We start from the raw sequence: 27,197 nt of genomic DNA on the forward strand, positions 1-27,197 counted from the left end.
TGCTGTAGGCCCTCTCGGCCTTAGACAAGGTCATGGAGGCATAGGTGACAGGTTGCAACTTCCTCGCAACGTTAGCTTGTTGTAATGCACACCCGACTCCGTATGATGACGCATCACATGCTAGCACAAGTCTTTTACATAATACAATACAAGCAGCTTGTTGGAGCATAAAATGTTTCTGGCTTTCTCAAAAGCAATTACTTGTTTTTTTCCCCATACCCAGTTCTCACCTTTACGCATTAACACATGTAAGGGCTCTAAGAGGGTGCTTAACCCTGGTAGGAAGTTACTAAAATAGTTGAGTAGTCCCAGGAACGACCGCAGCTCCGTGACGTTCTGTGGCTAGGGCGCGTTCCTGATAGCCTCTGTCTTGGCGTCTGTGGGCCGAATGCCGTCCGCCTCGATCTTTCTCCCCAAAAACTCCACTTCTGTTGCCAAGAAGATGAATTTCGACTTCTTCAGCCGCAGCCCTACGCGATCCAATCGCTGGAGGACCTCCACCAGGTTTTGTAGGTGCTCGATGGTGTCCCGACCCGTGACCAATATGTCTCCCTGAAAACCTACCGTGCGTGGTACCGACTTGAGTAGGCTCTCCATGTTTCTCTGGAAGATCGCTGCAGCCGACCGAATTCCAAACGGGCATCTGTTGTAGATGAACAGTCCCTTGTGCGTGTTGATGCAGGTGAGGCCCTTCGAAGACTCCTCCAGCTCCTGGGTCATATAGGCCGAAGTCAGGTCGAGCTTGGTGAACATCTAGCCTCCTGCCAGCATCGCAAATAGGTCGTCTGCCTTAGGTAGCGGGTATTGGTCCTGTAGCGAGAAACGATTAATAGTTACTTTATAATCGCAGCAAATCCTGACCGTGCCATCACTTTTGAGTACTGGAACAATCGGGCTGGCCCACTCGCTGAATTCCACTGGGGAGATGATGCCCTCGCGTTGCAGCCTGTCCAGCTCGATTTCCACTCTCTCCCTCATCATGTGAGGTACCGCTCGCGCCTTGAGGTCAATGGGTCGTGCCTCTGGGACCAAGTGGATCCGCACCTTCACCCCAGAAAAGTTTCCAATGCCTGGCTCAAAAAGGGAAGGAAATTTGTTAAGGACCTGGGTACATGAGGCCTCATCGACATGTGATAGCGCTCGGATGTCATCCCAGTTCCAGCGGATTTTGCCCAGCCAGCTCCTTCCAAGCAGTGTGGGGCCATCATCCGGGACAATCCAGAGCGGCAGTTCGTGCACCGTGCCCTCATAGGTGACCTTGACCATGGTGCTGCCCAGGACAGTGATAAGCTCTTCGGTATACGTTCTCAGTTTCGTGTGGATGGAGCTCAGGGCTGGTCTGAGTGCCTTGTTGCACCACAGTCTCTCAAACATCTTTTTACTCATGATGGATTGGCTAGCGCCAGTGTCTAGTTCCATGGCTACGGGTAAGCCATTCAATTTTATGTTTAGCATTATAGGTGGACATTTTGTCTCAAATGTGTGCACCCCGTGTACTTCAGCATCTGCCTCCTCTCTCTGAGGCTCGAAATTGCTTTGATGCACCATGGACTGATCTTCCTCTACCACGTGGTGGTTAGCAGGTTTTGCAGACTCGTTGGAGGTGCCCCATTGTTCCACAGCTCTTACAAGCATACCCTTTGAAGCGGCATGAATAGGCTGAATGGAAGCCTCCACAATGCCAACAAGGTGTGAATTGCCTTGCATTCATCCTTTATTGCGGACTCTTGAGTCATCTGGGACACCTGAGGCCTGCTGGCAGTTGCAGACTCATGGTTTCTGCCCTGTACGTTTCTGCTTGCAAACACAGTTCCAGTTAATTTATGAACATTGCTAGCACTTGTGCGCTGAGAGATTTGTTTTGTGTTATCACTGGTGGACATAAACGCCTGTGCTATCGCAATGGCCTTACTGAGCATCGGTGTCTCTACAGTCAAAGATTTTCGTAGGATGGTCTCGTGGCCAATGCCCAGTACAAAAACGACACTGAGCATCTGCTCCAGGTAGCCATCAAACTCACATTGTCCTGCAAGTTGCCTTAGCTCGGCGACGTAGCTAGCCGCTTCCTGACCTTCAGATCGCTGGCATGTGTAGAACCGATACCTCGCCATCAGCACGCTCTCCCTCGGGTTAAGATGCTCCGAACCAGTGTACACAGCTCCTCATACGACTTATCTGTGGGTTTCACCGCAGCCAGAAGATTCGTCATGAGGCTGTAGGTCGGTGCCCCGCAGACCGTGAGAAGGACCACTCTTTTTGTAGCACTTCCTTCTCCGTCCAGCTCGTTGGCTACAAAGTACTGGTCTAGCCGTTCAACATAGGCTTCCCAGTCCTCACCCTCCGAGAACATCTCGAGGATGCCCACAGTTTGCTGAATCTTTGCGTTGGATTCGTATACTCGTTGCCAGTTATTGTGTTCCTAACACAGATGAGGCTGCACACAGGGAGGTTAAAGTAACAGTGACCCCAGTCTTTATTAAGACACTCCAGAGTGGGTAACAGGCCTTCGGGGCCGACTTATATACAGTGCTCCCAAGGGATGCTGGGATCCCTTGGGACTTCAGGGAATGCGCTCCCTGGTGGCAGAACATGGGAGTGCATGCTTTACAGATACACAACAATCTGAATGGTGACAGATTAGGAAAAGGGGAGGTGCAATGCGACCTGACTGCCATGGTACATCAGTCATTGAAAGTTGGCATGCAGGTACAGCAGACGGTGAAGGCAAATGGCATGTTGGCCTTCATAGCGAGAGGATTTGAGTATAGGAACAGGGAGGTCTTACTGCAGTTGTACAGGGCCTTGGTGAGGCCACACCTTGAATATTCTGTACAGTTTTGGTCTCCTAATCTGAGGAAGGACATTCTTGCTATTGAGGGAGTGCAGCGAAGGTTCACCAGACTGATTCCCGGGATGGCAGGAATGACATATGAAGAAAGACTGGATCGACCAGGCTTATATTCACCTGGAATTTAGAAGAATGAGAGGGGATCTCATAGAAACACATAAAATTCTGACGGGATTGGACAGGTTAGATGCAGGAAGCATGTTCCCGATGTTGGGGAAGTCCAGAACCAGGGGTCACAGTCTAAGGATAAGGGATAAGCCATTTACGACCGAGATGAGGAGAAACTTGTTAACCTGTGGAATTCCGAGGCCAGTTCGTTAGATATATTCAAAAGGGAGTTAGATGTGGCCCTTATGGCTAAAGGGATCAAGGGGTATGGAGAGAAAGCAGGAATGGTGTACTGAAGTTGCATGATCAGCCATGATCATATTGAATGGTGGTGCAAGCTCGATGGGCCAAATGGCCTATTCCTGCAACTATTTTCTATGATAACTCCCCTGCTCATCTTTGAAATAGTGCCATGGGATCTTTTATGTCCACATGAGAGGGCAGATGGGGCCTCGGTTTAACGTCTCATCTGAAAGACTGCACCTCCAACAGTGCAACACTCCCTTAGCACTACACTGCAGTGTCAACCTAGATTTATGTGCTCAAGTTCCTGGCGTGGGACTTGAACCCACAACCTTCTGACTCGGAGGCGAGTGTGCTATCCACTGAGCCATAGCTGACACTAAATATCCACATATTTACTGATCGAAGTTTGAAAAATGCCCATTGTTGGTATCATCTGTCGTGAAAACAAATTTAGTTCACCTTCAGTGCAAAATGTGTACAATTCTGCCTAAATACATCTTCAAGTGGTTATTTAAAGAAAGAAAATTAATCTGTACATAAATAGAATAGGTTCCCTGTGCTGGCCAGCCAATTCACCTTGAGTAACTTAAATGAGGCACATGGTACCTTGTAATCATTCAGTTGTATTATCAGGTCAACCAGTGAAATACAAGTCCATAGCATCGTCTTGCCTTAGTCTTTACTTATGTAGGTCTTGCCTTTTGAACGCAATATAATATGTAGAAAGACTAGAGTAGAAGTTATGTAGCTATTATTCTGTACAGGGCACTATGGCAAAATATAAACATTTTAAAATTCTGAATTTACAATTTTTAATTTAAACAAAATATGAATTACAATTTTAAATTTGATATAAATATGAAAGTGTGAAAAATGCACCATTCAACAAAATAAAAATGAGTGCTGGGTTAAAGCAGTATGCTCCTGCCCCTCTGATACATTATCTGCACTGTTTTTGTAAATTTATCATTGTAGTGCTCTGATAATATCACAAGTAGCATTTCTTTGCACACTACTTCCAATATGGCTTCCCACTGACATCTGCTAAACTGAGAATTTACAGCATAATGTCCACCATTCTGTCTTTTGTATATGATTTCTATGGATGTAATAACTTAAATCACTCTGACCAGGAAGATCTTTGGACTAGGCTGAGTTAGCAGATCCATACAAGGGGGTCAGTAGCACAGGGAAAAAGAAATACAAAATTGTAAATCTGTTGGCAATCTGAAATGAAAACAGAAAATATTGGAAATTCATAGCAGGTTTGTCAGCATCTGTGAAGATAAAATATAGGTTACACCTCAAATATTGGATGCTTCCTCAGATTGGAGGAAGGGAAGTTTTGAAAGTACATCTATTGGGCGAGAACTGGATTGCGCTCGGCTCCATATCTCCCAATAATCTGACAGCACTTGTTGCTTAGACTCAAAATATCTGCTTGGGCAGGTACTAGTGTATATGAGGAACAATACCCCAGCATGCATTCCTGCTTCTAGGAAAATTGGGCGAATGAAAAAAATTGCGGAGCTGTTGGTTAAGGAACCTACATATGACTGTGAACTTAGAAAACAAAAGTGCAAGCAGGTTGGCTTTTTTTTTAAGTCTAGTGATCCACCTATAAGTTGGATTTTAAAAACAGCAACAAAAATTGCATTGTAGATTAAGAAAACAGTTGTGTTTTGATTTGGCCATGATGCTCCTTAAAACCTATCTCTTTGACCAAGTTTTTGGTCACCTGCCTTAATTTCTCCATGTGTGGCTCGGTGTCAAATTTTTTTGTCTCTTAATACTTTGGGATGTCTCATTACATTAAAAGTGCTATATAAATACAAGTTGTTGCTGATACTCCTATTGTGATCATTTGAGGACCAGTACAAGTCTTGGTGGTCAAATTCACTGACTAAAATGCATTGTCTCTAGGAACAATTTTTCTGGAAATGTGGAAAAGGATTAATGCAAAACTAGTGTACGAATGGGATGTTGAGAACTATGAAAATGATGAGCCAACCAGAGCTGAGTTTTATGGAATATCCGTAAGAAAGGTACATGTTTTTGCTACTCATAAATTCTTAGTCAGATTAGGTCACTTTACTGAAGTATATGATTCTGTCAGAAAATTCTCTGGCTGACTTTCAACAAAGTGAAAAACACAATTTTGGGGCAGAAATTTGGATTTGATTACCATTAATCAAAATCAGCCATTATGTTTGGATGTCAGTACACATCAGTTGATCCAGGTAGAGGATACATCTTAATACACTATTTGTGATTCACAAGGCTCTATCTATAGCATTAGAACTAGAGCCTACAAATGATTTTATCACAGATCCTTTCCAACCCCAATGGAGATTGTATTGGTACAGGTATTATTCACAATGTAATCTTAGAAGGTGGCTATTTAAGCTTTCATGGTGCAGGCTTATGCTTCATTTTTCATAAAGCCAATAGTTGTCAACATAGCAGAAACTCTCAAATTCACTAATACTGTACTGACAATTCTCTGAGCTATGTATCCTTTGAGCATAGTACCCCACTGGGAGTGCAAGATTGGTAAATTTACCCTTCTATGCAGTCGCAAAATTTCCAGAAGTGGCAGCTGTCCTTGACTGTACATCCATAAAAATGGGGGACATCCTTTGGTTTACATTAGTCTTGAAGAATTCCACAACCTACAACATGCAGGTAACCTGCAATTCACAAAATATTACAATGCATATTTTAACAGGATAAACTTCTGCAAGAATGTGCCTTGGATGACCAAGGATATGGCTTGAAACCAAGGCCTATTTCATCTATGAAGTCCACAAAATGGAAACTGGCCCAATTATAACCGGGCACTTCAATTCAGTTGAACATGATTGATCTGGTGGTGTTTAATTGTTTGACTCAGCAAAGGTGTGCAAAATGCATGGTGAGGCAAGACAGGACTACACAGCTTCAGATTAAGCCATCTGTGAAAGTAATAGGTCACTGATAATTGCAATTGAGGTCGCGATCAAAAAGGTCCAGTATTGATCTGAACAGGTTCATGTGCCTGATTATAGAATTTCCAAAGCTGTCTTCTATGTCGAGCTGCAGTCCAGATATCACACCAGAGGTGGGCAGATGAACCACCATAAAGATGTTCTAACGGCCACTTTGAACTCTTGCAATGTTAGGTCCAACACCTCGGAAAATACAGTCACCAACAGACCACGATGGCAATATGCCTGCCGAGTTGGTTTGAATGAATTTGTGAGATTCATTGTGAGATGTTGTGAGATCTGGCTGCCAAGCGTCTGGCAAGCAAGGCAACTCATCTACTGGCCCTACCTGGCTTTGAATGGAATATGTGTGACCTATATGTACATCTAGGATGGGGCTTTTCTCCATTCGACAGGAGACTCCATCAAGTCAGCCAGAGGAAATTCAGTGTCCTATAAGGCTTGTTTAAGATATGCAAGTCCTCCCCTCAGAATCTGACCCTCAGTCACTACTGATCACAGAAGACTGTAAAATATCCACCACATAGCACTTTGCCTGAAGAATTGCTGGATTTTATGAAAGTGACAAACCTTATTGTTTACTGATCTAGATATTGCTTGTATTGATGCTTTTTAAAAAAACATTTATTTCAGCCTTACGTATTGCTACTAAGGATATTAAATATGTTTGAAAATAAAATGAAAGTGAGTACAAAGCCATTTAGTTGTCTCCTCTCTATCGTGTAGATAACAAGATAGATTTATATCCGTAATGCTTATTCTGATTCTTTAAATTGAAGGTCCTTTCCACACCAACACCGGTTTTGGTCCTAAAATCACAGCTATTTGGCTTTTTTATGGTCCCTTTCCTCTTGCTACTGCTATAGGTTAAGAGAAATATCTCATGTCAGCTATTTCCTGAAAGAATGCCATTATAGTACATCTACAATTCAAATTCTGAAAAAGCCACAATTACCTCGGTGTGAGTGTTTTGAAGTTTTTGGGACTTTCCACTTGAGGAATACAGAAACATCTGCTTTTACTTGCTTTCCCTGAGATCTTCTTCGCTCAACACATTGGCAATCCATACCCAAGTAATATTCCTACGTGGTATGGTGCGAGATATGTCGGCGAGAAGATCGGATCATAAGATAGTAGTAGATAACACAATTACATCAACATTAATCGGACCTTTTTAGGATCATCCAAGCAACAAATGATTTGTTTAAAAAAAAAGTGCTGTGATGACCAAGAGTTCCCAAATAAACGTTTGTCTACTTGGGCAGTGCTCGCCAAAGAGGAATGAGGCTGTGTTGCTTCACTGACATCCATCCTCATCAATGATAAGCAACAATCTTAAAATGTTTTGGAAACTTCTGAAAGAATTGCTAAGCTCTGCACATAATATTGTGGTTGGCAGATTCTCCTGGGGATCTAGTGTGCACTGCTCAACATTTTGAATAATAGGCTAATCCATATAATATGCTGGATACCTCAAAATGCAGGATTAAGCTTTGTACAGTTTGAGGACCTCTGTATTAGGTCTGTTCCAATGATTGAGAACTTTTCTTTTGGAACTGTGCTAAGAACACCTTTGGTCTTTCTCATCTTTGTTCTATGACAACAAACACTTCTGTCATGGTTCAGAATCCCTAGTGTTAAATGAAGGGGCGAAGAAGGCAAATGGCATGTTGGCCTTCGTAGCTAGGGGATTTTAGTATAGGAGCAGGAAGGTCTTACTGCAGTTGTACAGGGCCTTGGTGAGGCCTCACCTGGAATATCGTGTTCAGTTTTGGTCTCCTAATCTGAGAAAGGACGTTCTTGCTGTTGAGGGAGTGCAGCGAAGGTTCACCAGACTGATTCCAGGGCTGGCAGGGCTGACATAGGAGGAGAGACTGGATCGACTGGGCCTTTATACACGAGTTTAGAAGGATGAGAGGGGATCTCATAGAAACGTATAAGATTCTGACGGGACGGGACAGGTTAGATGCGGGAAGAATGTTCCCGATGCTGGGCAAGTCCAGAACCAGGGGACACAGTCTTAGGATAAGTGGTAGGCCATTTAGGACTGAGATGAGGAGAAACTTCTTAACTCTGAGTTGTTAACCTGTGGTATTCCCTGCCGCAGAGAGTCGTTGATGCCAGTTCATTGGATATATTCAAGAGGGAGTTAGATATGATCCTTAGGGCTAAAGAGTTCAAGGGGTAGGGAGAGAAAGCAGGAAAGGGGTACTGAGGTGAATGATCAGCCATGATCATATGGAATGGTGGTGCAGGCTCGAAGGGCCGAATGGCCTACTCCTGTACCTATTTTCTATGTTTCTATGACCTGGGCCAATGTTTAAGAACATAAGAAATGGGAGCAGGAGTAAGTCATATGGCCTCTCGAGCCTGCTCCGCCATTCAATAAGATCATGGCAGATCAGATCCTGGGCTCAACTCCACTTCCCTGCCCAATCCCCATAACCCTCGACTCCCTTATCATTCAGGAATCTGTCTATCTCCACATTAAATATATTCAATGACCCAGTCTCCACAGCTCTCTAGGGTAGAGAATTCCAAAGATTCACAACCCTCAAGAGAAGAAATTTCTCCTAATTTCTGTTTTAAATGGCTGAACCCTTATTCTGAAACTATGCCCCCTAAATCTAGATTCCCCCATGAGATAATGGACCAAGCTGTGAGGTGAATTTAAATGGATGCAGGGTAGAAAGGCTCTGGCCTATACCATCATCATCATAGGCAGTCCCTCGGAATCGAGGAGGACTTGCTTCCACTCCCTAAGTGAGTTCTTTGATGGCTGAACAGTCCGATACGGAAGCCACAGACCCTGTTACAGATGGGACAGACGTTTGTCGGGGGAAGGGGTCGCTGGGCTGGTTTGCCACGCGTTCCTTCCGCTGCCTGCACTTGGCCTCTTCATGCTCCTTCCGTCGAGACTTAAAGAGCTCAACGCCCTCCCGGATGGACCTTCTCCACCTCGGGCGGTCTGTGGCCAGGGTCTCCCAGGTGTCAGTGGTGATATTGCACTTTACCAGGGAAGCTTTGAGGGTGTCCTTATAACATTTCTGCTGTCCTCATTTGGCTCGTTTACCATGAAGGAGCTCCGCGTAAAGCATTTGCTTAGGGAGTCTCCTAGCTAGCATGCGTATTATGTGGCCTGCCCAGCGAAGCTGATCGAGTGTGGTCAGTGCTTCAATGCTGGGGATGTTAGCCTGGTCGAGGACACTGATGTTGGTGCGCCTGTCCTCCCAGGAGATTTGCAGGATCTTGCGGAGGCATCGTTGGTGATATATCTCCAGCGACTTGAGGTGCCTTCTATACATCGTCCATGCCTCAGACCCATACAGGAGGGCGGGTATTACTACAGCCCTGAAGACCATGAGTTTGGTGGTAGATTTGAGGGCCTAGTCTTCAAACACTCTTTTCCGTAGGCGGCCGAAGGCTGCGCTGGCACACTGGAGGCGATGCTGAATTTCCGCATCAATGTCTGCCTTTGTTGATAAGAGGCTCCTGAGATATGGGAAATGGTCCACGTTGTCCAAGGCCGCGCCGTGGATCTTGATGATTGGAGGGCAGTGTTGTGCGGCGGTGACAGGCTGGTGAAGGACCTTTGTCTTACGGATGTTAAGCTTAAGGCCCATGCTTTCATATGCCTCAGTGAATACATTGACTATATCCTGGAGTTCAGCCTCTGAATGTGCACAGACGCAGGCATCGTCCGCATACTGCAGCTCAACGACAGAGGTTGGGGTGATCTTGGACCTGGCCTGGAGGCGGCGTAGGTTAAACAGCTTCCCACTGGTTCTGTAGTTTAATTCCACTCCAGCGGGGAGCTTGTTGATTGTGAAGTGCAGCATGGCGGCAAGAAAGATTGAGAAGAGGGTTGGGGCTTTCTCCATCCACTACTTGTTCTTTAAGTCCTGAGTTTTTTTGTTGGACCAGAGCCTTGAGCCGTCTGTAATGTTGTTTTGCAGCTCCCGAATTGGGCTGTTGCTTGAGGGTCAGAAATGCTTTGCGCTTGCGATCTATTAGTTCTTCGATCTCCTGATCATTTTTATCAAACCAGTCCTGATATTTTCTGGTTAAGTGACCAAGTGTCTCTTCACAGGCACTGGTTATAGAGACCTGGAGGGCAGACCAAGCGCTATGGGGATTCAGCATCTCAGGGTCATCAAGGCACGCCAGATTGGCTGTGAGGCGCTGGTTGTATAGGGCTCTCTTAGCTGGGTCTCGAAGTGCCCCGTCATTAACTTTTTTGCGGAACTGCTTCTGCTGTCCCCTCTGCTTTGGAGCAATGTTAATGCTGATGATGGATCGGATTAGGCGGTGGTCCGTCCAGCAGTCGTCAGCTCCTGTCATGGCGCGGGTGATGCGCACATCCTTACGATCCCTGGCTTGGACGATGACACAGTCAAGCAGATGCCAGTGTTTGGAGCGAGGGTGTTGCCACGATGCTTTGTATTTGTCCCTCTGGCGGAACAGGATGTTGGTGATGAGGAGTTCATGTTCTAAACATTTTGTCAGGAGTAGCGTACCGCTGGAATTGGCTTTCCTTACCCCCTCTCTGCCAATCACGCCTCCCCAGAGCGCTGTGTCTTTGCCAACCCTAGCATTAAAATCACCCAGGAGGATCAATTTGTCGCCCGTGGGGACACGGGACAAGAATGTCTCGAGGTTGGAATAAAAATCCTCTTTAGTCTCATCTGTTGCATCGAGTGTGGGGGCATACTCACTGATGACTGTGGCACATTGGTTCCGAGATAGGGTGATACGGAGAGTCATGAGGTGTTCGTTGACCGTCTTTGAGGCGGTCGACCAGCTCATTCTTGACGGCAAAACCGACTCCATGAAGGCAGCGTTCTGCCTCTGGTTTCCCTTTCCAGAAGAAAGTGTAACCTCTACCATGTTCCTTCAACTGGCCTTCCCCTGCCCGCCGGGTCTCGCTTAGGGCGGCGATGTCAATGTCGAAACGACCGAGTTCCCGGGCAACTATGGCGGTGCGACGTTCTGGTCTGTTGCTGTTGGGATTGTCCATGAGGGTCCTGGTGTACCAGGTCCCGAACTTCATACTGATGAAGTGGAAGATGCCTGTGCGTGAGTTCTTTTAACGTGGGGTGGCCGCTGCACACCGGCAACCACACGGGCTTAGCTGAACAAGGTCTTGGTCCAGTGGCAAGGGGGTCCAAGACAACTGGAGACCAGGCACAGCTCGATAAGCCTAATTGCTGACGGCGAAGTGTTGGCTGCAAGCTCGGTGCCAAGTAGTGCCATTGATGGTAGACTTGGTTGGGGAGCAGGCATTAGGAAGGTGACTTCCAAAGTTATTTTAAAAGATTAAAAGTTGATAAAGGTTCCCAATTTATTTCAAAAGTTTCTAAGATTTGTTAAAAAATCTAAGATGTAAGTCAATAATAGATTATAAAAGTTTCCCCAATTTAAAAAGTTTCTAAAAGTTGTTAAAAGTCAAAGATGTAAGTTAATAATAGATGGTTTAAAAGTATTTCGGTTGAGAGTCTAAATTGTAAGTTTTAAAAGTTCTCCCAAATTGTTTAATAAGTTTAAAAGTTTAAAAATTAATTAAAAGTTAGTTGGGAGTACGAGACGATGCCACGCCTCAGTCCCTTCAGCCGGTTTGGAGCCGTCCTCGAGTCCCTTTGGCAGGTCGTCCCGGAGTTCCATCGGCCGGCCAGACACCCTCCGAATCTGGTGCTCCTCTCGGGCCAGGTGGCCGTGGACCGAGCGCTTCTCCTAGGCCGGATGGCTGGCTGGCTGGAAGATGCTGCGCTGCACCGAGCCGGAGCCGCTCCCCGCGATGCGAAGACGATGCGAAAACACCAGCAGAGACCCTTTGGTCCGGGCCGGGGACAGAAGCGGCCGGTGCAGAGTGCAAACTGGGCGCGGCTGGTGTCCCTGGAGCTCCGCTGGGCTGGAGCCCCTGCTCCCTCGATGTCAGTCAGGAGTGGACTGAGCTGTCATTGCAACAGGCCTATACCAACCTGTTGGAAGTCACCGTCAAAAGTCGACAGATCTCTTCCCTTTCACAAGAAACTGGATTAAACCTTTGAACTGTGAGCCTGGTGCATGGCGTGGGATTTGAAAAGCTGAAAATAATAGGTGTTTGTTCCCCTCATAGCTGCTTCCACTACATCGAAGGCAAATGTCCTTCACTTACCCAGGGATGTATTCAAGAATATAAGTGGATTTAGAGTATATTAACCTTTGATTTTTGAAGGAAAGTGTATGTTCATTTTGGCACCTATTGCTCTCTGTTCCACCTCTTATAGAAACATAGAAAATAGGTGCAGGAGTAGGCCATTCGGCCCTTCGAGCCTGCACCACCATTCAATAAGATCTTGGGTGATCATTCCCTCAGTACCCCTTTCCTGCTTTCTCTCCATACCCCTTGATCCCTTTCGCCATAAGGGCCATATCTAACTCCATTTAATCCAGTTAATTGGATATATTCAACAACTCTCTGCGGTAGGGAATTCCACAGGTTAACAACTCTGAGTGAAGAAGTTTCTCCTCATCTCAGTCCTAAATGGCCTACCCCTTATCCTAAGACTGTGTTCCCTGGTTCTGGACTTCCCCAACATCGGGAACATTCTTCCCGCATCAAACCTGTCCAGTCCCGTCAGAATCTTGTATGTTTCTATGGGATCCCCTCTCATCCTTCTGAACTCCAGTGTATAAAGGCCCAGTTGATCCAGTCTCTCCTCATATGTCAGTCCCGCCATCCCAGGAATCAATCTGGTGAACCTTCACTGCACTATGTTTCATATGCCAGGGTGGTGAGCGCTTTTATTCTTTGACCAAAAGTGGATTTCAAACTTTAACAGATCTCAAATTGACACGTGTGCAGTCATACTGGAATAAAATATCCAAGGTGCATTATAACTGCCTCATCTTAGTTAAATAGCAGTTATTAATCACTGCTGAGCACTCCTGGCCTGCGAATAAGGGAAATGCTGCCTACTGCTGAATGCAAGGGAAGTAAAGTGGTTGCTCAGACGACATGACGAGTCCTGAGAGGGTATGGCCTATCCATTTTCTTAATTGTTACCGCATAAACTGATGAAGAAATACTTTGCTATTTAGAATGACCACTACTGGAAGGCGTAGCTTGGAGGTCAAGTATGAGAACATGCCGGCGTATATTGGGATTTAGTGCCTCCATAATTATCGTGATTTGGGCTGCTCACTAGGCCACGTGAGAAATTCTTGGTATCCACTGTCTGAATAATAAAGGACTTAAATTCGCACCTCAGTTGTAATAACTAACTACAACGTGCATTTATATAGCGCTTTCATGACTTCAGAACATCATAAAAATCTTCGGCCAACGAATTATTTTGAACTAAAGTCATCATTTTGTAGGTAAATGTGATGGACAGTTTGCACATCGCAAGCTCTCACAAACGGTGAGATGTATGACCAGTTGGTCTGAATTGGTTGAGGGGAAAAAAGTTGGCTAAAGGGATACATTTTGATGAGGACACCAGAAGCAAAATGTGCCATGAAATCTTTGACCACCTGAACAAGCAGATCGCATTTTAGCACCTCGTCCAAAAGAAGGCACCTTCAACAATGCAGCAGTCCATTAGCACTGAAGTGACGGCCTTCATCATTCTGCCAGTTATGACTATCGCCTTTGGGGACAGTAAGTGTATTCTTTTTAAAGCCAAATTGGCTCAAAGCTGACAAGCCTGATGATGGAAGTTTGGAATCAAGTTGCTCTTCTGTGGCCGATTTTCCAGTATATCTGCTAGGATTATCTGCCATACTCTGATGAACTGCTGATGATTGGCAAGCCGGCCTGCTCATTATTGAGATTTTAAAGGGTACACCTGTTATTGGGGGTTGAGATTCTTTACAATTATTTTCAGATGATAATGTTGAAACCTTAGAAATGACTAAGGCAAATGCCAAAATGAAGTAGCAAGTAAATTATTTACATATTAGAAGTAGGGCAAGTGATTTTGGAGTGGTACAACATCCATAGAAATATAACATCCTGGAATTTGCAAAGCGAAGGTGTTCTCCGCTGTCCCCGAAGCAAACTTCGCACAGAGATCTCACGATCTCTCTCGAGGTTTGGGTTTTCGGATGTTCAATTCAAATCAATGGAGATTAGTGGGAATCCCATAGTGTGAGCTGCTGTGATATCAACAAGCTGTCTAAGCAGCCAAGTAAAATGCAGAATTCTCAAAGTGAATAAGCGCATCCTCACTTGCCGTGACCTTGCTTGCTCGAGTTATGAAATGAGCCTAATAATTGCATCATGGTAATTTTCCTCTTGTAACTGTAGAATTTCAGAGTGCCCACTGATGGGTGATTGTGAAACTGATATAACTCCTGTTATGATCATAACTGTTGAAGGTGCTTCATTAACTGATTGATACCCAGTTTTTGGGTTAAAGACCAGATGTTTCCCTACTTTGCATCTCTGCATCAGGGCAAGAAATAATTTATCTTCACAGGGGCCTCAATGTCTTTTTTCCTTCTGTGGAAATAACACGAGTTAGACATTGAAGACCATTCACAGGCATGAATACTGTTAATACTATTGGTTTGTCTCTGATCCCCAAGGTTTTGTTCAATCATGATTTGTAGTTGCTCAGTGCCCATCAAGAGAGCTGATACCAGTCTGGATAGCATTCCTTACCTCTGTAAAGCCATCCTTATTGACGACGACAGACCCTAAAAGCTCCTGCTGGTAACCACAGACTGTAAAGCATCTACTATGATCTTCAAATTATTTTCGTAGTGGACTGCTTTGCTGTCGTTACGGAGTCCAACATATGCACATGAAGAATCCCTCAAGATGCTGAAGTGCTTCATTGTTGGCTAAATATCCTGGTGATGCAATTATTGTCTTGATTTGAAGACTTGCCTACTAACCCCTAATATCCATATTCCTCTGCTTTGGAACCTATAAACCAGCAATTTTTTTTTTCAATTTGCCCTTCTTAACTGATAGCAATTCTTCTCTGCTGATGTGCAGAACAACTTCTGTGCTCGTGTGCAGAACATCTAACTAATGTTTGTGAGGGTGGAATTCCAGTTGTGCTGGTATTAAATTTAGGTTTATTTTGTGGTACAGCTGTTGCTGGTAGTGATGGCAATTTTTGACATAACTGACAGTAAATTGAAGTGTGCGTGTGAAAAGAAAACTAGTAAACACCATAAAGAAATATTTTCTGGGGTTTTATACTTCTGCCTTTTTTACTTGATTTGTGGTCTTCCTCTGTTGAAGACCACTTGTGCCTTAGATACCCTTATTTGTTGAGCCTCCTTCATTTTGTGGGATGCTTTATTATTTTTAAATTACTGGCCATTGCTGCCTCCTACCTAAATCACGCAGCTTTCCCTCTCTCAACCTTGGTTTCTGTAGTAACTTGGACATTTTCCACTTAAAATTACTGACTAAACAATTGACCAAGAAGCTGCATGTGTGTCTATAAAAGGGTCTAATTTCTGGCTTGTTGCAACATTTATTTGATTGCATTGTATGAATTCTCCAGTGCCCTGGTAATTAACAATTATATTGTTGGATGGATTTTTTTTTCTTGCCACCCCTCTCCCCAATGTAAACCCCATCAAAATACCTTTAGGACATAACACATGAAATAAGAAAATGTTTTTTGCCACATCAAACCTAGAATCTACCTCATTGCTCCATCAGGGAGGGAGAGAAAGCAGGGAATTATAGACCGGTCAGCCTGACCTCAGTAGTGGGTAAAATGATGGAATCAATTATTAAGGATGTCACAGCAGCGCATTTGGAAAGAGGTGACATGATCGGTCCAAGTCAGCATGGATTTGTGAAAGGGAAATCATGCTTGACAAATCTTCTGGAATTTTTTGAGCTTGTTTCCACTAGAGTGGACAAGGGAGAACCAGTTGATGTGGTATATTTGGACTTTCAGAAGGCTTTCGACAAGGTCCCACACAAGAGATTAATGTGCAAAGTTAAAGCACATGGGATTGGGGGTAGTGTGCTGACGTGGATTGAGAACTGGTTGTCAGACAGGAAGCAAAGAGTAGGAGTAAATGGGTACTTTTTAGAATGGCAGGCAGTGACTAGTGGGGTACCGCAAGGTTCTGTGCTGGGGCCCCAGCTGTTTACACTGTACATTAATGATTTAGACGAGGGGATTAAATGTAGTATCTCCAAATTTGCGGATGACACTAAGTTGGGTGGCACTGTGAGCTGCGAGGAGGATGCTGTGAGGCTGCAGAGTGACTTGGATAGGTTAGGTGAGTGGGCAAATGCATGGCAGATGAAGTATAATGTGGATAAATGTGAGGTTATCCACTTTGGTGGTAAAAAGAGAGAGACAGACTATTATCTGAATGGTGACAGATTAGGAAAAAGGGAGGTGCAACGAGACCTGGGTGTCATGGTACATCAGTCATTGAAGGTTGGCATGCAGGTACAGCAGGCGGTTAAGAAAGCAAATGGCATGTTGGCCTTCATAGCGAGGGGATTTGAGTACAGGGGCAGGGAGGTCCCTCTCCTCTCCCTTCTCCTCCTCCCTCCCTCCCTTCTCCCCCTCCTGCTGCCCCTCTCTCCCCCCCGCTCTCTTCAGCCCCCCCTTGCTGTCAGAAACACAGACACTGACAGACAGAGAGTGAGAGAGACACACACAGACAGACGGAGAGATAGAGACACTGACAGAGACACACTGGAGGGGCGGGGGGGCCATCCCAGCATGCTGTTGGAGGGCTCCCGGTGCTGCAGTCAGTAAGTAGAAAATGTTTTATTTATTGATTTTTAAAATGTTTTAAATTTTTTGTTAATTTTTTTGATTGATTTATTGGTTGATTTATTGATGTATTTATCATTTATTATTGATGATGGCTCTTTATTTGTAAAACTGAAGTGTTTAATGTTTGTAAACTTCCCTTTAAACCCCCCCTCCCCCATTCCCTATGCCTGATTTGTAACCTACGCCTGATTTTCTAAGTGTAGGCAAGGTTTTTCTGAGCGTACAAAAATCTACACTTACTCCATTCTAAGTTAGTTTGGAGTAAGTTTTCACTGCCTAAACTTTCAAAACAGGCGCAAGTGGCCGGACACGCCCCCTTTTGAAAAAAAAAATCTGTTCCAAACTGAAACTGTTCTAACTGACTAGAACTGGAGCAAACTAAATGCCGAGAATTGCAATTTCTAAGATACTCCATTCTAAACCAGTTGCTCCAAAAAAACAGGAACAACTCAGGCTGAAACTTGGCCCCAATGTTTCTGGGCTCTGCCCCATCTATTTGATCTCTCTAGGGCAAGCTCTGCAGATTTCCTCCATTTCTCTCTCTGCACTCCCCTTCGCAATACAAAGGTAATTGAGCATTATCCGCCCATCTGCACCAGTCTGCCCTAACATTAGGTTTTCACAGGTTTTTCCACAGTTGACAACTTCTCCTTGGTCAGAGCAGCACATAAAACATTGTGTTCCTTGGTGTACTTGATTTATCTCTATAGCCTTCAAATAGTCAATTACTAGAAATTAATCGCATTAATTGCTAGTCAGGACTCTGTGTTCCACTATTCTAGCGAGTGGGCGAATTTTCTAGTTGCTTGAGGCTTATTAGTTTTACTCTAGTGCTATGGTTTTAGTCTGTTAAATAAGCCTATATACCATCTTGCTTTCCTGTCTGCTACCTAAATAATAGCTTTTGGATGCAGCTTTGACCAACTCAGACTTGAGTGATTTTCTAATGTGTTCTATATAATGAATAGGGGGAAGTGCAGAATATTGCAAACTACCTGCTGGATATTTTTAAATATTGTACAGAATACTGATCACATTTTGTTTTAATTTTTAGAACATTCATGTTGCTGTACATGAGGATGGTTTACTCTGACTAATTTAGGCTGCCATGTTAATATAACTTGGCCTTTTCATCTTTCTGTTATTGAAACAAAAAAACTGTTGTTTGAGCTAATCTTGGTGTTAGATATATTTATCATGGTTGGATAATTTTGCAAAGATCGTTTTAAATTTTGAAATTTTAATGAACCTCAAGGAAACCCCAACCAAGTCCATTGCCAACCTGAATTTGCATGTATGGTGAGTGAGAGTGTGTTTACTCCAAGTTTTGTGTGTATCTAGTTCTGCTATATTATGGAAGTACATTTTTTAAAAAAAGGCTTTTACTTCTACGTGGAAAAGAAAGCAATTCAACTGCTGGTGTAAAATGAGCAACATCTCTAACTTCATCCAATATTCATTAATTTTGTAGGACCCAGTTACAGGTGAAATTGAACCTTACTACCCAGGTACTCTGCGACGCACAAAAATGCTACTTTCTTTTTTAGTGGGGTTTCTGATGGTAAGTATCATGTCCTTTCACCATTCTTTTCATCCCTGCTTTATGTGGTGTGCACAAGCACATAATGGCCTGGTTCCGTCAATCAGCTAATTTATATGCTAAATATGTCTCTCTGTCTCTCTGTCTGAACTGGTTTCTCAATTATCAACTTGCATACAATGCCTGTTGTTCATGACTGTGTCTTCATAAGTACCATTGTTAACTGAATTTTATTTTGATTTGTAATACGATTCTTTTATAGAACAAACCTCAACTATTTGCCAAAAATGAATATTGATATTCATGACATTGCAGAGTCACCAAGAGAGACACACATTTCAAAACTTAATGTTACTGGCTTGCACAAATGCCTAAAAATCTTAAGTACTGTTTCACTTACTCGCATGTTTCTACGAAGTTTTTGTCTCGTGGGTTCATGAGGTGGAAGGCTACTATGGCTCAGATGAGCATTCTTGATCAACAACCTCTAGGAACTTGGGCCTGAGACTGCAGCAACTCGGCGGTCACTAGTGCAATAGGGCCCAACTGGCTTTCTGGAATCAGGGCAGACATTAGTGGAGGGAATCGCAATGGTGCAGACATGCTCTCCTCCTGAGAAGGCAACCTGTTCCACTCCTGTTGCATGTCTGTCCCTGCTATTGGATTGTGGCTCAGCACTTCCACTGATCTGCAGGAAAGCACATTGTAGGAGATCCATGCTCCAATTGAAGCCCTTGTCTATTTGGCCCCTCAGCCTGTGCAAGATGGAGGAGCTGATGGTCCCCAGAACCTGTATGTACACAGCATGTGCATCCCTGAGGTATGCTAGTATTATCATGGATGCTCAAGGAGGGCCCTGCTGTATTGCCCATTGAGGTGACCATGTGCTGAATGGTTGACTGCAGAGTATCAATGAAAATGAATGAGATCACTAACCACTTCAGCACCTAATCACTGTTTTATATTAATACAGGTCCTCTGGGTATTTGCCAGTGTCCTTGCGGTGGTTATTTACAAAACCTGGGCAAGGATTAGAATAACAACCTCTAACTCGATTGAGAGCTTTTTATTGACTACAGTTGGTGCCTCATTCCTCAACGCAGTGTCCATTATAATCTTGGGAAAAGTAAGCTTTTTAAAAAAAATATATGTATAGTTATTCCTAACTTTGACTAACTATTTAATAAGGTATTATAAAATCTCACACATCTGTAACAGAACTGTGTTGTCTCTATCATGGGACAATACTCCTAAGGCTGAATACATGGTGAATATTTAGCTCCTATACTTGTAGTTCAAGCTATTATGTAGATACCTGGATACAGAAATATGTTTTAAGGCTGGATTTTTGGCTGATGATTTCAGTGGGGCAGTAAAGTTTGCGCCCGGGAACAGTTTGCACCTCAGTAAGTAAAATTGGGCAGGTGGGCCCAGAGTCAGGAAGCGCAGTGCTAAGGGAGGCGTTCTACACCTCTCTTGGCGTTTAGCTGGGAAAGAGCTGGGCCGGGAGCTCTCCAAGACACCTGGGAGAAAAAAAACCTTTTATTTAAAAAAACCCCACATAAACATTCCCAAAACATTGCCCACACCACCACAACATAAATCGCAAAACAAATTAAAAGAAAAAACAATCACACTTACTTACCTCTCTGCAGTTGGTATTGTTGGACCACTTGATTTCCCAGGCATTCGCTGCGGGCGCGCTGTGGGGCGGACGGGTTGGGCGGGAGTCAAAACGCGCCGGTGTCGCAATCAGGGGTATTGTACACCAGCGCAGCTCTTCCAGATGGTGCTATTCCGTTCCTCCGCAAAACCGGACCAGAAGATCCCTGCGGGGCACTGGAGGCTGACCACACTGCCGCCACTCTGGGGCGAAAAACAGAGCGCAGAAGACCTGAAAATCCGCCCCATAATCTTTACATGAGCTATTGTTCCCTTTTTGGCCAGAAATGATGAGAGTGGTGAAATGATGCATCTTTGGATGATAGGATTTTGCCCAAATCTCAAGCTTTCCTGAAAACCGATACTTTAATAAGCTAATTTTAATGTAATTAGAATTTGCACAAATTTGGATTATTAAAACAAATGTATTCTGTTACTCAAATCTGGAAGGAGTTATACTGTCATGGCTAACCGTTAGATACTTTTACATGTATTCTGACACCACATCTCTCTAGCATCTGTCTGAGGCTGAACCAGACTGTTTGCAACCTTGGTGTCACATTTGAGCATTTGACCTCATAGTCTCTCCATCGCCTGCTTTGCAGGTTTAACCCTGGCCGCTGGGTTTCCCAGGCGTGTGGAAACCCAGCAGCTGAAGGGAGGCCAGGATAGCTTCGGGGAAAAGGAAGTGTCTTTACAGCACTGCTTGTGGGTCAGGAGGAGGAGGCATGCTTCCCACCCTCCTGCCCTCACCCCAACTGGTCCCCTAAGCTTACCCTCTTGCCTGGGATCGTATCCCACCCCCCCGCCCAACACTACCAGTAGCAGCTGCAGGCTCCCTACCCAGGGTTGCGGCCTGCTCTGGAGTGTTCCCCACCTGATTGGAGGCCAAGCCTGTCAAGTGGGTGGGGATCCTGGCAAAAAAAACGCACGCTCAAAACTTCACAGCATGTAGGTGTTGGGGTAAAAAGAAGACTTCTCTTCTTCAAGGTGGATTCCCTGAAATAAGGAATCAACACCATCTCTTTATAACGAACTACGGAATCAATCAGAAGAAACCTTGGATTCACTTTTTCGATCTTTATTCAAGCATATGCAGGGGAAGAGTTCCAGATCTAGCCGCCTAGGAATGAACCTTCAACGAACAAGGGTTCTACACACACTTATACAGTTTTCGAGGCGTGGTGACGTTGTGAACACTAGACTACAGCTACCAGTTGGCTTACAATTGATCAACGGAGCTACATTGATTCGTTAACCCTTATCTGAGTGGTTTCGCAACCTCTCCATCTCCCATAGCATGTGGGACTGATCTCAGTCTATTGGAATGTGTTGTTCCACAGTCTTAACCTTGCTCTGGCTTTTCAGCTTGGTCTGCAATTTTTAAAAGATAAACACACAAGCAAAGCTATTCCCTTTAACCTGATTCTTACTCAAGTGTACTTTTTACCCCCTTACACGGGGAAACCCACTTCCAGGTTCCCCCTCCCCTATGCAACTAGACCCTGTTGAGATTGGGGCCTACATCATTTACACACAATGTATTAGCACAACCTAGTGAACAGTGAACCGAATCTGAAGAGATTACAGAGTTGATAAACCTTGATAACATATTGTTAAATAAGATCTTTATCTTTTAAAAGCATACTAAGTAGAATATGTGCCAATATCCTGTATCATGGATTTATAAGATGCAGACTTATTTCCATAAGGTTAAAAGGAGATTTGATAGGTGTTAAATCATAAATGTTATGATCAAATAAATAAGGAGAAACTGTTTCCAATGACAGAAGGGTTGATAACCAGAAGACACTGATTTAAGGTGATTGACAAAAGAATCAGAGGTGACATGAGGAAACTTTTTTTTTACACAGTGAGTTATTGTGATCTAGAATGCATTGCCTGAAAGAATGGTGGAAGTAGATTCAATAATAACTTTCAAAAGTGAATTGGATTAAACACTTGAAGGGGAAAATAGGGCCAATTCCTATAGCTTTTCAAAATTGGCTTGCAACCTATTGATTCAGTCTAAATTATCTCTCCTATTTTGGTGGGTATCTACAAATTAAGGGCCTAAATTTGGCCAGGAGTTGCTTTGTTTTTTTTGGAGCAACTTGATTTTTCTGGAATATCTTAAAAATCCCCATTCTGCACATTTAATTTGCACCAGTGTAAGTGAGTTAGTTAGGATTTTTTTTTTTAAGTTTAGTTTTTTTTTCAAAAGGGGGCATTACTAGCCACCTACGCCTGTTTTGGCCATTTAAGTACGTTTGCACAGCTAATAGTTGCTCCAAACTAACTTAGGCCAGCATATGTAGCCACTTGTGGCCGCACAGAAAACCCTTGCCGAGAGTTAAGAAATCAGCGCAGATAAGTACATTCTAAAACACCAAGCACTAAACAAAGTAAAAAAATAAGCATTCAATATGAGGAAGGACATTCTTGCTATTGAGGGAGTGCAGCGAAGGTTTACCAGACTGATTCCTGGGATGGCAGGACTGACATATGAAGAAAGACTGGATCGACTAGGCTTATATTCACTGGAATTTAGAAGAATGAGAGGGGATCTCATAGAAACATATAAAATTCTGATGGGACTGGACAGGTTAGATGCAGGAAGAATGTTCCCGATGTTGGGGAAGTCCAAAACCAGGGATCACAGTCTAAGGATAAGGGGTAAGCCATTTAGGACCGAGATGAGGAGAAACTTCTTCACTCAGAATTGTGAACCTGTGGAATTCTCTACCACAGAAAGTTGTTGAGGCCAGTTCGTTAGATATATTCAAAAGGGAGTTAGATGTGGCCCTTGCGGCTAAAGGAATATGGAGAGAAAGCAGGAATGGGATACTGAAGTTGCATGATCATATTGAATGGTGGTGCAGGCTCGAAGGGCCAAATGGCCTGCTCCTGCACCTATTTTCTATGTTTCTATAACATATAAAAAATACAAGGAAGCTGAGAGGACCTGTACCTAGCACCAAGACTTACAAAGCACTAAACAAAGCACAAAAAGTAATAAGCAATTAATAAAAAATAGAAGGAACCATGCACCTAAAGCACCAAGACCAAAGTAATAAGCAATCAATCAATCAATAACAAATAAAAAATAGAAGTCCTACCAAAACACAGTCCGGGAAGGCAGCGGACCGCCGATGAGGGAGCCCATTCGGGCAGGGATAGGGGCGGCGCGCTTCGGGCCCTCCCACATAGTCTGCAGCACACTCAGGTTCTGGGGGCGAGGAGCTACTGCACATGCGTGCACACTCTAGCGCGCATGTGCAGAGGTCCTGGCTCTGCCCCAGAATCCAGTGGCCACGCTACGCCACCATCGAGGAAAGGCTGGGGAGCGGCCAAACTCAGCCTGAAGAGTTTTGGAGCACATCGAGGCGGACAAAAGCAGCGCACCTCTGGTGAGTGCGGCAGAAATCTTTCCTGCCCAAATTCTCTCCCTATCAGTGGCCATTTTTAGGATTTCATCTCAATTACTTAATGATGATGAACAGCAATGATCCACAGCCTTGTAGAGCTGTGCACTGCATTAATGCCTAATGGGATTTCAATCCGCTACCTATCCATCATAAAATCTATCCAATAATCCTATATGATCTCATTTTATCCAATAGCCTTTTATGCATACTTTGTTAAATACCTTTTGGAAATCAAGGCATTTAACACCAACAGGAATACAATTATTCACCTACCTGGTGAATTCTGCAAAAAACTCATTCAGGTTAGTGAGGTAGGATCTGTTTCCTGAAGATATGCTGGGAATCCCTAATCACTGAAATTTTCCTAATGATTATAACTTCATATGCTTTCAAACAAATTTCCTACCACCAATGTTAAATTAATAAACATTTAATTACCTTCCTTTTCTTAAATAATTGGACTACATCAGCCTTCCTCCAATCCATGAGAACCAGCCCAGACCTCCATGAGCTATGAATATATCTTCAGTTTTATGTATAAGAATAGAAAGCAATTTGTGGCATTTGTTCCTTAACAATAAGTACTTCTATTTTAGGTATATCATATAATTGCGGTTAAAATGACAGATTGGGGTAAGTAACTATATATTTGTACATAGTTCTAGTACTCTACAGTATATATCTGAACAAGTAACTCTTAGAATGGAAATAGGGTGATGGTATGTTGATGTGCAACAAATGGTAGGAAGTTGTTCACACAACAAATCTCCAATCTCTGCTGTAAGATGTTGGCAAAAGTCAATGTGCCACTTCATAATGTTGGTAGGACACATATTCTCGGAGTTGAGCTTTCCATCTTGGCCACTCTGAAGAGATGGTGTGATGACCAATGGTGTTTTCCCAGAACAAGCAAAAGTTGGTAAAGGCTACTCAAATACATCTTGGTGGCTGTTTACATAGCAGCAATGGGGATGCTCAGGCAACATGTTGTATGCCACATTCATGGAAAGGCAATGCGCTACACAAAGGGCCAGAAAAATAATTTCATGTTTATGTATAAATGGGGTGAGGGAAGAAAAGGAATTCTGATGAAAAGCCTTCAACAATCCATGTGATGTCCTTTTCTCTTTTTGACCGCTTCAGTTCTGTTTCTCCAGTTGGCATCCTTTTCCTGCTCGTTTCATCACAGGCAGTCCCTCGGAATTGAGGAAGACTTGCTTCCGCTCTAAAAATGAGTCCTTAGGTAGCTGAACAGTCCAATATGAGAACCACAGTCCCTGTCACAGGTGGGACAGATAGTCGTTGAGGGAAAGGGTGGGTGGGACAGGTTTTCCGCACGTTCTTTCCGCTGCCTGCGCTTGATTTCTACATGCTCTCGGCGATGAGACTCGAGGTGCTCAACGCCCTCCTGGATGCACTTCCTCCACTTAGAGCGGTCTTTGGCCAGGGACTCCCAGGTGACAGTGGGGATGTTGCACTTTATCAGTGAGGTTTTGAGGGTGTCCTTGTAACGTTTCCTCTGCCTCCCTTTGGTGGCTCGTTTGCCGTGAAGGAGTTCAGAGTAGAACACTTGCTTTGGGAGTCTCGTGTCTGGCATGTGAACAATGTGGCCTGCCCAGCGGAGCTGATCAAGTGTGGTCAGTGCTTCAATGCTGGGGATGTTGGTCTGGTCGAGGACGCTAACGTTGGTGCGTCTGTCCTCCCAGGGGATTTGTAGGATCTTGCGGAGACATCGTTGGTGGTATTTCTCCAGTGACTTGGTGTCTACTGTACATGGTCCATGTCTCTGACCAATACAGGAGGGTGGGTATTATTACAGCCCTATAGACTATGAGCTTAGTGGCAGATTTTAGGGCATGATCTTCGAACACTCTGTTCCTCAGGCGGCCGAAAGCTGCACTGGTGCACTGGAGGCGGTGTTGAATGTTGTCGTCAATGTCTGCTCGTTGATAAGAGGCTCCCGAGGTATGGGAAATATTCCACGTTGCCCAGGGCTGCGCCGTGGATCTTGATGACTGGAGGGCAGTGTTGTGCGGCAAGGTGGAGGACCTTTGTCTTATGGATGTTTAGCGTAAGGCGCATGTTTTCGTACGCCTCAGTAAATACGTTGACTATGACTTGGAGTTCAGCCACTCTGTGCGCAGACGCAGGCGTCGTCCGGGTACTGTAGTTAGACGACAGAGTTTGGGGTGGTCTTGGACCTGGCCTGGAGACGACGAAGGTTGAACAGGTTCCCACTGGTTCTGTAGTTTAGTTCCACTCCAGCGGGAGCTTGTTGACTGTGAGGTAGAGCATAGCAGCGAAGTGGGTTGGGGCGATGATGCAGCCCTGCAGCACTCCAGCGGCAGCAGATGGGCCTCTCCTCCACAACGATGGCTGGACCTCTCCTTCCCCACAGGTGGCCACCTCCTCAACGGCGACCGGCTCTCCTCTTCTACGATGGCGGTTGGCTTCTCCTCCTCCTTCAACGACGACTGGACCTCTCCTTCCCCACTGATGACCTGGCCTCCTCTTCTCCTCCAGCACGTGGTGAGTACCATGGCTGTGACCCCCCCTCTGACCTTCCACTCTGAAGTCCAGTGGACCACTGTACCTCCCAATGCCTGCCCCCAACCAAGCCTCGGAACACCTACCATCAAAGGCGCTACTCAGCGGCGAGCTTGCGGCCAACATCTCGCCGTAGGCAACTAGGCCCATACAGCCGTGACTGGTCTCCAGTTGTCTTGGACCCCCTTGCCACTGGACCAAGATCTTGCTCACACACAGGTATCTTTAACATGAAGTTCCGGACCTGGAACGTCAGGACCCTCATGGACAACTCCAACAGCGACAGGCTGGAACGCTGCACCGCCATCGTTGCCCAGGAACTTGGATGCTTTGATATCGACATTGTCGCCTGAAGCGAGACCCGGTGGGCAGGGGAATGCCAGCTCAAGGAACAAGGTGGAGGTTGCACCTGCTTCTGGAAAGGGAAACCAGAGGAAGAATGCCACCTCCATGGAGTCAGTTTCGCCATCAAAAACGAACTGGTCGACCGCCTCAAAGACTCCCCCTGTGGAGTTAACGAACGTCTCATGCTCTCCGACTCGCCCTATCCCGGAATCAATGCGCCACAGTCATCCGTGCGTGCGCCCCAACATTCGATGCGACTAAAGAGAGCTTTTACTCCAACTTCTCAAAATCCCTGTACCACATCCCTGCGGATGACAAACGGATCCTCCTCGGTGACTTCAACGCCAGGGTCGGCAAGGACACAGCCCTCTGGGGGGGCGTGATTGGCAGAGGGAGTAGAGAAAGCCAACTCCAGTGGTACCCTACTCCTGACAAAATGTCGAGAACATGAACTTATTATCACCAACACCATCTGCCAGAGGGACAAATACAAGACATTGTGGCAACACTCTCGCTCCAAACACTGGCTCCTGCTCGACTATATCATCGCCTGAGCCAGGGATCTGTTCTAGTGATAAGAACATAAGAAATAGGAGCAGGAGTAGGCTATGTGGCCCCTTGAGCCCGTTTAAGATGCAATTGTTATAATGGCTGTGGGCCTAATTTTTACTTGGCATTTAACTAATTTTGTTGGCATTCCAGTACAAATTTCCATATTGACCGCTATTTAAT

The 27,197-nt window shown here is 44.7% G+C and overlaps 1 protein-coding gene across 4 annotated transcripts in view; it reads left to right on the forward strand.

The window, feature by feature from the left end:
* Positions 1–27,197, forward strand: part of LOC139275153 (anoctamin-7-like) — a 116,316-nt gene that overhangs the window by 51,143 nt on the left and 37,976 nt on the right. For 3 of the 4 annotated variants that reach the window (XM_070892223.1, XM_070892224.1, XM_070892226.1), the window contains exons 9-13: positions 5,126–5,247; positions 6,823–6,873; positions 18,415–18,504; positions 19,457–19,609; positions 24,170–24,206. In XM_070892223.1, coding sequence (XP_070748324.1) covers positions 5,126–5,247; positions 6,823–6,873; positions 18,415–18,504; positions 19,457–19,609; positions 24,170–24,206 — 453 coding nt within the window. The remainder of the gene's footprint in view (positions 1–5,125; positions 5,248–6,822; positions 6,874–18,414; positions 18,505–19,456; positions 19,610–24,169; positions 24,207–27,197) is intronic. The other variant, XM_070892225.1, reaches the window with a different exon arrangement.

The sequence above is a fragment of the Pristiophorus japonicus genome, chromosome 10 (genome assembly GCF_044704955.1).
Source record: "Pristiophorus japonicus isolate sPriJap1 chromosome 10, sPriJap1.hap1, whole genome shotgun sequence".
Lineage (NCBI taxonomy): Eukaryota > Metazoa > Chordata > Chondrichthyes > Pristiophoridae > Pristiophorus > Pristiophorus japonicus.